This window comes from Labeo rohita, chromosome 18 (assembly GCF_022985175.1).
Source record: "Labeo rohita strain BAU-BD-2019 chromosome 18, IGBB_LRoh.1.0, whole genome shotgun sequence".
NCBI classification, from domain to species: Eukaryota; Metazoa; Chordata; class Actinopteri; order Cypriniformes; family Cyprinidae; genus Labeo; species Labeo rohita.
This window is the reverse complement of record NC_066886.1, coordinates 196,671-213,659: the sequence shown is the minus strand read 5'-3', so window position 1 is coordinate 213,659 and position 16,989 is coordinate 196,671. Positions and strand designations below refer to the sequence as shown.

The window sequence follows — 16,989 nt, the reverse complement described above, 5'->3', positions numbered from 1 at the left end:
CTCTGTTTACACGTCTCTGCCTCGCAGAAGTGAGAGCAGCAGTTTTGCATGAAGGTCTGTGGTAATGCTGTGTTGTGTGGTTTGTGTTTGGCAGTGATGGCAGCTCTATCTTCAGCTACGCTCGCGCACTCCTCCTCATCTGCACCCACATGCTGACGCTCCTGCTTTGGCGGTCGCTGCAGATCAGCATGCGTCCGTTTCTCACCAGAGCTGCACTTCCTGGACGACTTCACAGTGCAGACGACTCCCGTCTCTGTTACTACCGAGGGGACGAGGTGATGACTTTTCTCCACAGATTTGAAGTCATTGCAAACACCCTGTGAAATATATTGACAGATCTGGACGTCGTCCAGAAAAATGTGCTTGATGTCTTCCTTCCTGAAGGGATGGTTTGGTTTTATGAGCTGCAGTTTCAACATTTGCTTTTGAAGTGTTGCAAGTCTTACATCATCTTAATGAACAGAACACTCACAGTGTTTCTGCGCTATTTAGTATGTGTACTGTATGCACTGCTTCTGTTTGATGACTCACTACATTTGCCAAAATGTGCAGTATACACAAGCACACATTCGCTGCACTGCATACTGTATCCCACAATGCAATGCACTCAACTTGACCTTCCATTTACAGTGTGACGGATGAAACAGAAGTGCTTCATTATTTGAACAGGCTGCCAAATGTTACATTTGTACACAAGCAAAACATGCAATAACTCAATTCTAAAACAACTGGGTGTCACTCGCTGAATTAAATGTAAGATGAGGTCATGCGACAGCACTATATCATTCTACCGTCTGACATTTCTCTCTAATTAAAACAGAAGGCAGTATATACAGCAGCAGGTATAAATACAGTTCTACCAAACATGACCCCATCTATTGTACATATGGTGCTGGCTAGTAATCTGGATTACATTATCAGAATTAGAGTATTACATTTTGAACTCATATTACAGTTACATTTTTATGGATTATATGTTATTTACACAGTGGCAGTAATGTGTTCATTACCTAAATCTTTATTTTTCTCTCTAAAAATGTTATTTTCTAAAAATCGGTGTGTCGTACCAGTGAGCTTGTACTGTATTCACAAGTTAATAAATTTGCAATGGTTCTGAATTTGAGGCAAAAGCTTAATAATTTTGCCGGTTACTAAATATAGCTGTGAAACACAATATCCAGTGATCTTCAGTAACCGTTTGAAGTTTGACAAAAAATATTTCAAACCTGGAAAATTTTGGCCATGTAATGCCATTGCTGTTTTCACGCTTATTAATGTTTGTTCATATAATTCCCAAACATTTTTTGTCAGCCAAACTCTTACAATAAAATGAAAGAAAATAGAAGTTGTTAATATTTTAATTAATTTAACAACATATTTGTTTACAGTTTTCTGTTGACAATTATTGGTCATGTTGACGTGCATGTAAACAGATAAAATATTTATAATTTTAGTTTACATTTTTATTTTCACATTTTTATGATTTTAATTAATTACTAGCTTTTTATCAAATCACAGACCCACTGCGGTTTTTACATTAAGTCCAGTTTGGGAAACCCTGGTGCGATGTAATGTTTAATGCATTTTATGTTGATATATATATATATTTGCCTTTTTTAATCAATATGGTTTAATGCTGAGTTTAAAAGTAATCTAAAAAAGTAGTCCGATTACATTACCAAAAATGAGTAACCTAGATTACATTACTAATCACATTTCGTGTAATCTGTAACGGACTGATTACATATGTTATTGATCTTATTGTGAATGATTCATTTAGGTATGCTTTTTTTGACGTTGTAATCAGGGTTGCCAGGTTTTCACAACAAAACCCACCCAATTGCTACTCAAAACTAGCCTAATTGTGTTTTGGTGGGGGTCCCCTGGTAAAAATTGCATTCTAATGGGTAAATACTTGTTTTTTGCAGGATTCTCCTGGTAAAGTTAAAATTTCAGGGGTCGTTATTGGGGTCGTTTAAACCCGCGGACATGAAAAACAACCTGTGGCAGCAGTGTTTATGTAGCCCATTTACACGGGAAAACTGCAGACTTGGCAACACTGCTTGTAATGTTTAATCATATTCATTTCTGAGAGCCACGCCCTCATCTCAACATCCAATCAACAACCGACTTTTTTTCATCCTGATAATTCATTATACTCTGATACACGTCACAATATAGCAAAGAAGATCTATTGCTACTTGTGTTGCATCATTGCGTTTTTCTTTTATTATGATAGTACATTTACATTTATTCATTTAGCAGATGCTTTTATCCAAAGCGACTTACAAGTGGGGAATATGTCAATCGATTTGTCCTAAAGAGGCAAAACGATTTAGGAAGTGCTCATAGTACCATAAAGCAGACATTGTTCAGATAAGTACAAGCTAGAAAGGAAAAAAAGAGTAGAATAAAGTTTTTTTTTGTCTTTTTTTTTTTTTTTTTTCAAAGTCAAATAGTTTGGAAAGAGATGAGTTTTCAGCAGTTGCTTAAAAGTTGTTAGAGAGTTGGCATTCTGGATACCGATCATAGCTGTACAGGAAGTGGGAGAGAGAGGGGGCGGTATCGAGAAAGGTGTTTGTATCGGGATTCGAACTCGGGACGCTCGTATGTCGTCGCGCTGCCCACAAGGCTATCGGCACAGACTTCATTATGACGTTAAGCGTCTCATTTGCTACTCTTCACTGATATTTAACATTTTTATGTAGCAGATGCAAATCCTAAGTGACTTACAAATGAAAAACAACAAAACAAATGTCAAAAAAAGCCACAAATTGATAGTACACGACGGCAAGTTTGAATTATAAACTAGTGCACAAGACGCAGAATAGGCAGAGTAAGAGAACCAGATTTTATATAAACAGGAGTTGTGTTTATGGTTGTGGATTGGTTAGTGTCATGTTATAAGAGTCTTCAGATTGTCACGATGGTCTCAGATGATCAATTGGAGGTTTGCAGCTTGTTCCACCAAAGTGGAACAGACAGTAAAGGTTCTGGAAAATTACAGTATGCTCAGTCTGTATTTTTTTCCAGTTAAATTGGTTGTGGATTAGTCATGAGCCACATAATTCAGAAAATGATTTGACATTATTACTTTATGAAGCTGGACACTGAACACATGGCCTATAATTGCCAAAAAGCAAAATCAAAAGATTTAAATGACACAGAAGCCATTACTGAGATGAAGGATTTGTTTGTGATGAGACGCTTTCATTGGGTTCTCTGCTGAATGGACAATCTGGCCGAACGAAGATGTTGCCAATGTAATTGTAAATGCAGATGTAGCTCTTTCTACCAGAAAATGAACTATAATTGTCGTTTGACGAAATGCTTATTGAGCCCAGTGTGATTCAGGTGAGCATGCAGATGAAAGTACACTAATTTACTGAAATTAATGCAAATTATTGTAAAATACTGGAGCTACGAACAAATTAAGCGCAGTCAGGATCCAAACTGCTTTCTGAATAGGGTCTCCACTCAGGTATAATTTCGCTCAGGACTGACCTGCAGAATCTCACCGAACTGGAACACACATTTGCTCGTGGTCGTCTCAGCATTCTGTGATTTCCTGTGGAGATCAGATGGTTGCTAAGAAACATTACAACGTCACACTGTGTCAAATAAAATTATCTTCGAGGTAATGGGAGCAAACGATCACCTTTCTTCCAGATTAAAAACGCTTCAGCCACAAGCCCGTTCCTCAAAGGAAGTGACACTAAATGCTCTTGATGTGATCGTTAACTCAAACCATCACTTTAGCATGATTCTCAGTGAAAAAGAACAATGCAGCTGACCTTCTCTGTGAAACTGCTGAATGCAAACTGGATGCATCTGTGTAGGACAATGTGAATGCATAAGAGGAAAAGCATCTGATAATGTTTGTTTGATGCCAGAGGCTCCAGTCAAACTCTTGGCACTAATTAATCTGTCAGTTGATATGGCGAATGCGAAAACAATATTTAGCCCAGTGTTGTTCAATGTGTAAATCACACTTCTGCTGTTAATGCATTTACATAATCATCAGTGTCATTTTTCCCTTTCAGTTAATACTTGTTGGGCTTGTGCAATGCATTGTAATATGGGACTCTGGACCACAAAACAAGTCTCAAATAGCACGGTTTATTTGTAGCAAGAGCCAAAAATACACTGTATGGGTCAAAATAATAGATTATTCTTTTATGCCAAAAAATCATTAGGATATTAAGATAATGTTCCATGAAGGTATTGTAATTTTCCTACCATAAATGTATCAAAACTTAATTTTTGATTAGTAATATGCACTGCCAAGAAGCCTCAGATTCCATATTTCCAATTATTGTCCTGTCCTAACAAACTACACATCAGTGGAAAGCTTATTTATTCAACTTTCAGATAAATGCTCAATTAAAAAAAGATAGACCCTTATGACTGGTTTTGTGGTCCTGGGTCACATATTGCATATTTTGTGCACCAAACAACGCTCAGTGTGAAGCAGGAGAGAACCACTGATTTGCATGAAAGCCAAACGGCAAATGAAATGCAAAACGAAACAGCCAAAAGCCAGAGAATATTGGATCTGAAGAAATGAGCAATACCCCAGATAACTGCGATTGTAGTGATTTATTTGTACAGTAAGGAAGCAGACTGTGCATTGCCTTAACTCAGACGAAGGCAGATACGAGGCGTTTGTGCTCAGGACATAAACCTCAAACACTCTTTCACAGAGAGGAAGCAGAGAGGACTCAACCGAAGAACAGAGAAACAAAAAAACGATCCCATCTGATCTGTAAATCACTAAAATGAGAAGCGTGTTTGAAGGCAGAAACAAAACAGAAGAGAAAGCAAATAAAACTAAAGATATTTCCAGCGCGAGGGCTCCCGAGATCACGGCAACGGCGTCCAAAGCGAACGCCCGAGCCGCGACCCACACAGAATACATTTACAACATTTACACGGGAGTCAGACGCCGGGAGAACAGAAAAAGTACGGCGGAGATTTAAAACTGAAACACTTTCAGAACAGCTTCCCTTGTGATGCCATCATTCAGCGAGAAATTAAGATGTATAAAACGTTAACAAAAATAGCATATAGAAAAAGGTTTTACAAAAAGACAGGCCAGTCCTACAGAGATGTCACGACTGCTTTGAGAGTGCGAGGGTCCGGGCGACAACAGGAACGGTCCTTAAAGACAGGTTTGCGTGGACGCAGTCTTGCCCCGCTCGCCGGAGGGAACCGAGTGAAAGCCTCGCGTGCCGTCCGGACCTCTCGGGAGCCGAACCACGCCCGGAGGAAGCCCGTCGGCGTTCTGGATCTTTCTCCCAAGCATCGGGCTTCCCACCGGGCTGCTCTCCTGACTCGCCACCTGCTTCCGCCGCTGGACCCACGGGCTGCCCGAAGGGGTCAAGCTGCTGTCCGAGGAATAGTCCGCCCAACGGCGTCCCGGTTCGGGGCTCAAGCGGCCCTCGCTGGCCAGGGGAGACTTCCCCGAGTGGTGCGTCTTGCGCTGGGTGCAGGGACTGGCGCGAGGGCTGCTCCAAGGACTGGAGCGCGGCGAAACCACCGGACTGAGGTGATTGGGCCCCGCGCTGGTGGGGCTGAGCTTGTTGCACGAGCGCGACTTGCGAGCCAAGCGCGGCGACGTTGGATTGCTCTCGGTTTCCGAGGAACTCGCGGCCGAGTCGTCACCGTGATATTGCAACTCTCGGACCCGGCTATTGAGCGAGCGACTCTTCCGCATCCCGCCGACTCCGTCGTCCCGCGGCCGGTCCTTCGGCACCTTTTTCTTTGGAGGCTTGGTGCCGATTAGAACCACCTTCAATCCGAGCGGCCCTCGGGCGCCCGAGTCTCCGCCGACCGCCTCGTGGGCTCTCATGGCCGCCTCTACTTCTTCGAACTCGACAATGGCGCACTCCTCCGTTCCCAGCTGGGAGTAACGCCCGCTCAGTTTCTTCAGATCGGCCGGCAAGTCCTTCCCGGGTTTGAGAACCCGCACGGAGGCGATGGGCCCGTAGTTTCCGAAGGCCTTCAGCAGAAGCTCCATCAGCCGCTCCTGTTGGGTCGCGCCGTTGCCTCCGTCGCCTCCGAGCGCCACGCCCAGCTCCGGCCAGCGCTTGAGCTCGCTGAGTAGCAGCATGCGACTCGGTAGAGACTCGCTGGCGAAAACCGGCACGGTCATCCTGCGTCGCACCTTACGGCCCTCATCGTTCAGTTCCAGAAGGTTGGAGTGACGCAAGGCGTACGCCGTGGTTCTCCAGTCCCGCGTCAAGTGCTTGACCTGAAGAAGAGAGAGAACGCAATGTCACCTTATTCAGGTATGATCATCGGTCATGTTATAAACATGGACCTTTTCACATTTCCAGGTCTCTCAGAAGTCGTCATAGCTGGGTTAAAGTCTATTATGGTAATGGAAACTACAACATTTTGTGTTCCTGTTTTCTTAGTGTTTTTGTCGTGTTTTCCAGACATTCCTGAATCGAGATACATTTACTTGAAGCAAAATTACAAGTTTTCTGAAAAGCGCATCACTCAAGTGAGTTCTTGCTTAAAACAAGAAAACATCTGCTAATGTGGTTGGAAAGATATTCCTGTTTTCCCTTTGATTTAAGCTGATTATTTACGACCCTGGACCACAAAACCAGTCATAAGGGTCCATTTTTCCAAAGATGCATGGTTTGATAGAACAATATCTGCCCAAGATACAATTTGAAAATCTGGAATCTGAGGGGGAAAAAATAAATAAATAAATAAAAAAAAAAAAAAAAAAAAAAAAAAAATTCACCTTTCTGTCTAAATTAAGTTCTTAGCAATGCATATTACTAATCAAAAATTAAGTTGATATATTTACGGTAGGAAATTCACAAAATATCTTCATGGAACATGATCTTAATATCCTTGGCATGAAAGAAAAATCAGTCATTGTGACACGATGTATTTTTGGCTATTGCTACAAATAAATCTGTGATACTTGAGACTAAGGTTTTGTGCTCCAGGGTCACATTTTTCAGATCCCTTTAGCAGAGATTTTTTTTCCTTGTTTTAAGTTAAAATGCAAACAAGACTTGATCTTATGGCATTTTGCTTCAAGTAAATGTATCCTGATTTAATAGTATTTAAACATTTGTACTGGAAAATAACACTAAAATACAGTGTAGCAAAAAGAAGAGAAAAATCATAATCGCTTTTCTCTGGCTTTCCAAAAGAGGAAAAAACATATTGGAAAAAAAAAAAAAAAAAAAAAAAAAGAAGGTAAATGTGTCCCTGGACCACAAAACCAGTCATAAGGGTTTGGTTGCATTGAAATTGAAACGGTTTGAAAATCGAGAATCTGAGGGTGCACAAAAAAAAAAAAAAAAACAAAAAAAAAAAAAAAAAAAAAAAAAAAAAAAAAAATCACCTTTAAATTTGTTCAAAGTTCTTTTCAATGCATATTACTAATCAAAAATTAAGTTTTGGAAATTTACAAAATGGAACATGATCTTTACTTAATATCCTAATGATTTTTGGCATGAAAGAAAAATCGATCATTTTGCCCCATACAATGTATTGTTGCCTATTGCTACAAATATACCCGTGCTATTTTAGACACTATTTGTGCTCCAGGGTCACATTTTTCTGATCCCTTCAGCAGAGATTTTCCTTGTTTTAAGTTAAAATACAAACAATACTTGATCTTATGGCATTTTGCTTCAAGTAAATGTATCCTGATTTAATAGTGTTTAAACATTTGTACTGGAAAATAACACTAAAATACAGTGTAGCAAAAAGAAGAGAAAAATCATAATCGCTTTTCTCTGGCTTTCCAAAAAAGGAAAAAAACATAGAAAATTTATATTAAAAAAAATAAATAAATAAATTAAATGTCATTGGAAATCAATAAATCATTGGTCAAAAAAGATAAATGTATCACGGGTATATTTGTAGCAATAGCCAACAATATGGGTCAAAATTATTGTTTTTTCTTTTATGCCAAAATCATTAGGATATTAAGTAGAGATCATGTTCCATGAAGATATTTTGTAAATTTTCTACTGTAAATATATCAAAACTTAATTTTTGATTAGTAATATGCATTGCTAAGAACTTCATTTAGACAAATTTAAAGGTGATTTTCTCAATATTTAGATTTTTTTTTTTTTTTGCACCCTCAGATTCCAGATATTCAAACCACACATCAATGGAAAGCTCATTTATTCAGCTTTCAGATGATCTACAACCCTCAATTTAAAAAAAAAAAAAAAGACCCGTATGACTGGTTTTGTGGTCCAGGGTCACAAGTGTCGCCATGTGAGTGTTGTTGTATTAGAAACTTCCTGAAAGCGCCAACTAGTTTTCTGTAATTTGTGTGTTGTAAATAATGATTTACAATGTTAATAACTGCAGAAACACGTCGCCGTCTGTGAAAAGCTTCCATTCATCAACAGTCTCGATTGTCGTCCATGCAGCATTAATGTCTCAAAGAGAAAAGTAATTATGTTCCCTTGTCATTGCACATCAAAGTAGAGCTTTAATTAAGATCGCTAAAGAACAGAAAAGGCAGTGAAAGACCAATTTGTGGCATCTCTCCAACATGAGCGTCAGAAGCAGCGTGTGATATGATTGCAGAGCGGTAATTTAGACTAGAGTACTTCAAATGACTCGACAAATGCGTTTCCCCCTGCGCTTCTGATTTCTTATTGAAACAGGAAGTTAAAGTGGAACATTTTGAAATGCCGGTTCCTTTTTTAAGAGTCAATAGCCCAACAAAACCGTCATTTACTACTATTCATTTGTTGAAAGGTTGTGCTTCTACAAGCACTGTTCTCATTCACTTTCTTCATGGGTATAAAACATAAATAAAGAGTTGTGAGTCACGAACCAAAGCGACGCAGCCCGTTCAAAGATGAATCAATCACTGATTTAAAGCAAAAAGAAAAATGCAAGTCAAGGACGTCCATGAAGTATTGTGAATGACAATCAGAAACGACAGCACAATATCAAACTGATTTTTACTCGTTGCTGAAGCATGAAAACATTCATCACAGACCGGTTTGATTACGTCATTCGCAATGCCTCATGGGAGTGGGCGGTCATTGCTTAACTCTCGCCAAGATTCTCATTTCCATGGTAACGCTGACTTCTCTGATTGGCTGATCTGTCATCAGGATTATGGGTAGTTCAGTTCCTCAGCGGGAATTTGGCTATTAAACACTTTCGCAGAAATGTTGAAGTCATGCTAAAAAGTACAAAAGTTCATACTTTTTACTTCCGTAACCTGATTATTGGTCTCATTTAGGATGTTCTCATTTTAGAACAAAACATCTATATTTCATTTTATTTCTCATTTTGGACATTCCATGCATTTTCTATATGAATATATGTCACCCTGGAGCACAAAACCTTAAGTATTTAAGTAGCACGGGTATATTTGTAGCAGTAACCAAAAACACACTGTATGGGTCAAAATGATCAATTTTTCTTTTATGCCAAAAATCATTAGAATAATAAGTACAGATCATGTTCTGTGAAGATATTTTGTAAACTTCCTACCGTAATTGTATCAAAATGTAATTTGATAAACTACTCATCAATGGCAACATTTCAGATTATGTATGCCTGCTGATGATGTATAAATCAATTAAAAAAAAAAAAATAATTGACTCTTATGACTGGTTTTGTGGTCCAGGGTTACATATAAAATAAATAAATAAATAAATATAATAATAATAATAATAATAATAATAATAATAATAATAATAATAACAACAATAATAATAGTAATAATAATAATAATAATAATAATAATAATAATAATTATTATTATTATTGTTGTTGTTGTTGTTGTTGTTATTATTAATAATAATAATAATAATAATAATATAATTATAATAATTATAATAATGTTCTCGTTTTAAATATAATTTAAATAAAATATATAATTAATTATAATAATGTTCTCGTTTTAAATATAATTTAAATAAAATATAATTCTTAGGGTGTATATATATATACATTTTTAAAATGTATAATAATAATAATAATAATATCTATTATTATTATCATTATTATTATTGTTAATCATTTATTAATGATAAATTAAATACTATAATGTATAATAAATGATCAATTATTCATAATAATAATAATAATAATAATAATAATAATAATAATAATAATAAATGTTCAATAATTTAAAATAAAATTCTTTAATAGTGTGTCTGTATATTTGTTTAATTTATTAATTATAATAATAATAATAATAATAATAATAATAAATAAATTAATAATAAATAAATTATAATAAATTAAATATTATAATGTATAATAAAGTATAAATTAATAATTATTCATTCATTCATTCATTCATTCATTCATTCATTCATTCATTCATTCATTCATGTGGGTTTTAGATTTGTTAGAAATTAGAAATATAGAAATATAGAATGTCCAAAGCAAAATGTATATACATTCTTTAAATTTCTATACTTCATATGGATGTATGTACTATGTGAAGTCTGTGTGCGTGTCTAAATCTGGTACAAATGTGTGTCAGCTTTAGGTAAAATAAAATACAAAGTTAACAGCTTTTGCGTGTTTTAGGTCATGAGGTCTTGAAGAACAGGAACACGAGGCATTTACCTTCTTGAAGGAGGTGAGGAGCTTGACGCTGACGAAGCCCAGCTTGTTTCGGCGGACGTGTTTGAGCAGAAAGGCGTCGTGCTCCAGGTTCTCGTCGGACAGATAATATTCAATCTGCGCCACCAGTTTCTGGATGAGCTCTGGGTCCGGAGGCTGCCAGCTCTCCTCCTCCAGCTCCCCGCCGCTGGTCCCGGCGCCACTGACGGACAAACACAAGAAGCGCAAGCTAGTGAGCTGGCGTGAATCCGCAGCAGGGAGCCCGTCTGTTTCCCATCATCCCCCTAAAATCTCAGATTCCCCCACAATCCAACAGCCTGCGCGAAAACACGAGCATCACGGCTCGCTGCCCACGAACACCAACACACGAGCAGCGCCGAGACCTCTCCATCTGACCGCCGAACACATGCTGAACGTGCTCGCTCTCACGCTCTCCGGAGACCGGCGCTCCGCTTCCAGCAGCAAAACAAATCAATCTTTTCTACCAGATTCCACGGTTTACCTACCCGCCTGCTGGAAATAACCTTCAGAAAACAAATTAAACGCATGACTCATCGCCTTCCGGCCCACAACCTTTCAAATCGGGACGGGCACACAAACTCCCAAAGAGACGCGCGTTAAGAGCCGCTCTCAGACAAGGCGGGGAAGCCCTTCAAGCGCAGAAAGCGGCCCGTCACGATCCGCCCACGGCTGCGGAAGCACAATAGCGGCATCGGCCGGACTCATTAGTGCTCCACAACAATACACGCGCGGGCCCGTGGGCCGTAGACCATCAACTACTCGCATCATACTTAACGCTCCCTTGTGCTCCAAGAGTGGGAAAACGCTCAATAGGTCACGTGGGAGAGATTTAATTGCACATCAACAGCGCAGATGAGCCGGCGGACAGAGTTCAGACGCTCCGAAACGGCCACGGGGTCAGCGCTCGCTCAGCTCACTGGGGACATTAGTGAACGAGAACCACGGGTTTACGAGGGGATTCGTGGAAAAATTGAGAAGAACGGTGTAAAAATGAAGCTAAATAGATTAAAATTAAATAAATAATTAAAATAAGTAATTAAACTAATAAACTGGGGGCTACATGGAAATGCTGGATCAGTGGAAAATTTGAGAAAGTGTTAAATATAAAAAATAAGGGGAAAAGAATTAAATAAAAATACAAAAAAAAGCTAGATTAAAAACAAATAAACTGGGGGCAGCAAGGATAGGCAACTGAGAAAAAAAACATGTCAGAAAAAAGTAAATATAAGAAATGGAAAATAAATAGATGAAAATATTTAAATAAATACTAGATCAAATAAATACAAGTTTAAATACAAATTAAAATAAGTAATTTTGTAAATATTAAAATAAGTATACAATTAATTTTATATATATATATATATATATATATATATATATATATATATATATATATATATATATATATATATATATATATATATATATACAAAAATAAATTATAAAAAATTCAAGTAACCAAAAAAAAAAAAAAAAAAAAAAAACCTTTAAATTAATACATAAATATTACATTTAAACATTTACTGACTAGATAAAAAAAAAACTACTTAAGATTTTAAAAGATAAATAAACTGGAGGGCTGCAGAAAGTGTAAAAATGTACAAAAATAAATTATAAAAAAAAATATAAATGGTTTAAAATTCAAGTAACCAAAAAAAAAAAAATACATAAAAATATATTTAAATTAATAAATTAGATTTAAACATTTAGTGACTAGGAAAAAAACACTTAAAGATTTAAACTAGGGGGCTGCAGAAAGTGTAAAAAAAAAAAATAGAAATAAAAAAAAACATTAAAATACATTTTAATTAATAAATAATTTAGATTTAAACATTTAGCGACTAGAAAAAAAAAAAAAAAAAAAAAAAACATTAAGAAAGCTTACGAAGAAAGATTGAAATAAACAGGGGGGAGGGGCTGTAAGTGTAAAAGTGTAAAAATGTACAAAAATAAATTATAAAAATATAAATAGATTAAAATTTAAGTAACCAAAAACAATACATTAAAATACATTTTAAATAACTGATTTAAACATTTAGTGGCTAGAAAAACTTACTTAAAAACACTGTGTAAAAATGTGCAAAAATAAATTATAAAAATATAAATAGATTCAAATTTAAGTAACCAAAAACAATACATTAAAATACATTTTAAATAACTGATTTAAACATTTAGTGGCTAGAAAAACTTACTTAAAAACACTGTGTAAAAATGTGCAAAAATAAATTATAAAAATTAAAGCAACCAAAAAAATGAATTAAAATACATTTAAATTAGATTTCAACTTTTAGTGACTCAAAACTTACTGTAACTGTAAAAAATAATATTTCCACATTGATTTGATGAATTGGGTCATTTATACTTGAAAACACATGGGCATCTTTTACAGTTTTAGGACGTGGATCTCTCACATGAGGATGATCATAGTGGAGGTCCATCTCATCTGAAAGATCAAAAACACGGATTGATGTTGGCCATCCTGAGACAGTCAGTGAGTATTGTGTAATGTGTGGAGCTCTCGTGTGCCCGTTTGACATGTAGGAGTATTGCATCATGATGCTGGTGGACCACTGGAGTGGACAGTGGATCTGGATGATGTGTGGAACTAGTAGAGCAACAGGTCTGGTCCCATTCCTACCTGATGAGCTGCGACAGGTGTCACTTACACACACACACACAGGCTCTGAATGACAATTAGAAATGTGCACTTTCATGGGGTCAAACATTGTGAGCGCGTCTATTTATAGCGCTGGATTCGCGGCTGCTGTTTGTTTGTGTGCGTGTTGATGACGGACGGACAAATCGATGGAAATCAATGACTTTATTATTATATGCGAGAGCGATTTGAATGTGAACGACTGGAGTCACTCTACCTGGATTTATCGTGTCTTCCGATCTCGTCTTCGCTGCCGCTGCCCGTCTGGAGCTCGATGGTGTTGGACGAAGGCTCCTCGTCGGGCTCCTCGTCCTCCGCCGCCTGGATGGCCACGGTGATGGTCACCGGAGCGCTGATCTCCCGCGGCTCCGCGTCCGGCTGCGGCTGCTCGGTGCTGGAGCTCATGATCTCCGCCGTGAACGCCTCCTCTTCCGCGGCTCCGCTGGCGTCTGCGCTCGAAGGGGAAGCGACGGCGGCGCGGTACGGCGAACACAAACTTCCCAGGCGCGAGTGAAGATCAAAGGGAGCCGAGAGGACGCGCTCCACGGCGGACCAGAGCGTCCAGAATCTGCGCCACGGAGACGGTGACGGCGCGCCGCTGTCAGACGAGGAAGAGGGGACGGGTTTGGGTTCGTCTTGAGCAGCTACTTCCTCATATGTAAGAGGCTTTGTGTGTTTGAATCGAGCTCTGGGATTGGGCCATGACGCCTCCCCAACCCACCAGCAAAACTGAAGCCAAGAGGGCGGCAGCAGGAACGCGACGCAGCGCAGGAACGCGTTCAGCGCGGCCGACATTTCTTCGCGTCTCTTTATCTTTACTTAGAGAGGCCGCGAGCCCCTCGTCCGTACATTTATATCGGTAAATCATCATCGATTCACGTGAGGGCAATTAGGGGAGGGAAAAAAAAAAAAAACACGCCAGCGGCGATCAATCAAAGCGCCCGACCCAATTTAGACGTGCAAATTGGATAATAGGCTTTACAGCAGCGGATTTACCGCTCGGAAGGGCGAAAGAAACGACTCGTCATCATGAGACGACGCTGTGAAGTCATTTAATTTTAGTAATCCCAAAAAAAAAAAAAAAAAGTTTCTAAGTCCCTGATGTTTTTGTTTTTAAATTGAAATAATGACGTGTAAAACTTGATATTTGTATATATATACATATATACACACACACACAATTTAATCTTTATGGAGAAATGACTCACACAATAATCTTTATGATTATTGTTATTATATAAAATATATACATGTATTTTATGCATATATATATATATATTACATATACTATATGAAAAGCATTACATCTATCTATCATCTACAAATATGATTTTTTACGTTAAGTTTTTTAAAATCTCAGGCCTGCATTTATTTGGTCCAAAGTACAGCAAAAACAGTAATATTGTGAAATATTTCTACTATTTAAAATAACTGTTTTCTATGTGAATATCTGTTAAAATGTAATTTATTTCTGTGAATTTTCAGCATCATTACTCCAGTCTTCAGTGTCACATGATCCTTCAGAAATCATTCCAATATACTGATTTGCTGCTCAAGAAAAATTATTTACAAAAATATTTATTATATTTATTGTTATTATCGATATTAAAAACATTCAGTCATTTTTTCAGGATTCTTTGATGAATAGAAAGATCCAAAAATCTGCATTTATCTGAAATAAAAGGCTTATGTAACATTGTACACTGTACCATTCAAAAACCTGGGAGTCAGTATCATTTATTATTTATTTTATTTTATTTATTTTATTTTTTATTTTATTTTATTTTATTTTTTATTTTTTTGAAAGAAATTATAGAAATTAATACTTTTACTTTTGCACTTTTGCTTTAAATTGTTCAAAAGTGATGATAAAGACATTTATAATGTTACAAAAGATTTCAGTTTTTGCAAATGCTTTTCTTCTAAACTTTCTGTTCTTCAAAGAAACCTGAAAAAAATATAAATTCAGCTGTTTTCAACACTATATATATATATATATATATATGTATGTATATAACAGCATATCAGAATATTAGAATGATTTCTGAAGTATTATGTGGCTTGAGTAATGATGCTAAAAATTCAGCTTTGAAATCACAAGAATAAAATACAATTTTAAATATATTTAAACAAATACAGTTATTTTAAAGAGTAAAAATATTTAAAAAATTTACTGTGTTTGCTCTACTTTGGTTTAAATAAATGCCGGTTTGGTGAGCAAAAAAATCATTATAAAATTTAAAAAATATATATGTATATATGTATGTATGTGTATGTATATATACATATATATATATATATATACTACACAGAAATATTTATCCAAAACATCTTAAATATATATAGGCAGCCTGTTGTGTAGTTCAGTCCAGTGCATTGGAGTTGTTTTAAGGTGAGTGTGTGACGTCATGAGGGTGTGAGTCATTGACGTGTCTGTGATTGATGTGTGTGTGCAGGGCTGGGCTCAGTGGTGAATGAGGTGATGCTGCTGCAGGACGTCACGGCCGTGTCCCGCATACTGATGATGAGCAGCACAGACACAATCACGCTCCAGGTTCACTTTAAGACGCTTCATGCAAGCTTTTAAGCTTTTATTTGGAAGCCAGTGCAGCTGTGCATTATGGAAACACAGTAACAAAGCCTGAATGAATCGTCTCGTCCGTTCTGTGTTTGTCTGTATTGAGCAGCAGTAATAATGTAGATCCGTGTTTCTGTGGTTCTGATCTGTCTGACCCGTGTTCTCCATCAGCGGTCGGTTCAGGGTCTGAATGTGTTTTTATGTAGATGGTTGGAAATGCAGCGTTTCTGCTGCGGTATTTATAGCCGCTGAACCCAGAGGACCTTCCTGCTCATGAATGAATGCATCACTATTGATAAAGTGCACAATGCAAACATCATCATTCATGTGTCTGGACATAGTGATTCTCCACAAAGAGGATGTCCAAGCACTATTTATGTCTCTGTTTACCAGAGTAAGCCATTAATCAATCATAAAGCGCATTAGAGTGACTTCATGAGATGCATGTGAAGTCATCGTCCATCATGATGAGTTTACAGTCTCTCGCCAACGACAGATGCAGAGGAAATCACACAGTAAATCGAGCTTAACACTCACTCCTATAGACCTGCTGCTTATACCGCGTCTGGCCGTGAATCTAGCCTACAGAACGTTCATTTAGAGTTGTGTTTATAGCATTTTTAGTTTTGCTCAGACGGATTTTACACACAGTCAAGGAACTGCATTTGACATGAAGGAAATGAAGCGCATTTTAAGGCCATTAAGATTGTGATGGTTTAGATGATTCCTATTAAAAACTCATTTTATTGTAATGGAGTCCGTGTAAATTAAAGGCAGTACAGTGAACACTGTTGAAATATTGTTTGCATAGTGCAAAGTGTAATTTCTCATTGTGAAATGAGTCAAAGGGAAGAATTATTGACTGACTGACCTTTACCACACACACATGCTGATCCATATAAATTACCACTTTTTTGGAAAACATTGCAATAGCAAGATGTTATTCCAAATAAACCAACAGCAACAAAAAAAATGTAATAATATTTTGGAATAATAAAAAAAAAATTTTTTTTAGGAATGTCTAGGACAAATACAATTAGCTTTGTGTTCTGATATATTTTTTTAAGATATATGTGAAGCTGAAGAGCGTTTGTGTTTGTGAGCTGTTGAGCTGGTTTGGTGGCAGAAGCAGATGCTGTGAAAG

General features: G+C 37.2%; 1 protein-coding gene across 1 annotated transcript; it reads right to left on the bottom strand.

Annotated features, from left to right (window-relative positions):
• Nucleotides 1–4,580: 4,580 nt before the first annotated feature.
• larp6a (La ribonucleoprotein 6, translational regulator a) lies at nt 4,581–14,101 on the bottom strand. Its single transcript, XM_051134905.1, has 3 exons — nt 13,485–14,101; nt 10,594–10,792; nt 4,581–6,253 (listed from the first exon to the last, which is right to left on the bottom strand). Exons 1-3 carry the CDS (start codon nt 14,060–14,062, stop codon nt 5,162–5,164), a joined length of 1,869 nt encoding a protein of 622 aa, XP_050990862.1. The 5' UTR covers nt 14,063–14,101; the 3' UTR covers nt 4,581–5,161.
• Between the last annotated feature and the right edge of the window lie 2,888 nt (nt 14,102–16,989).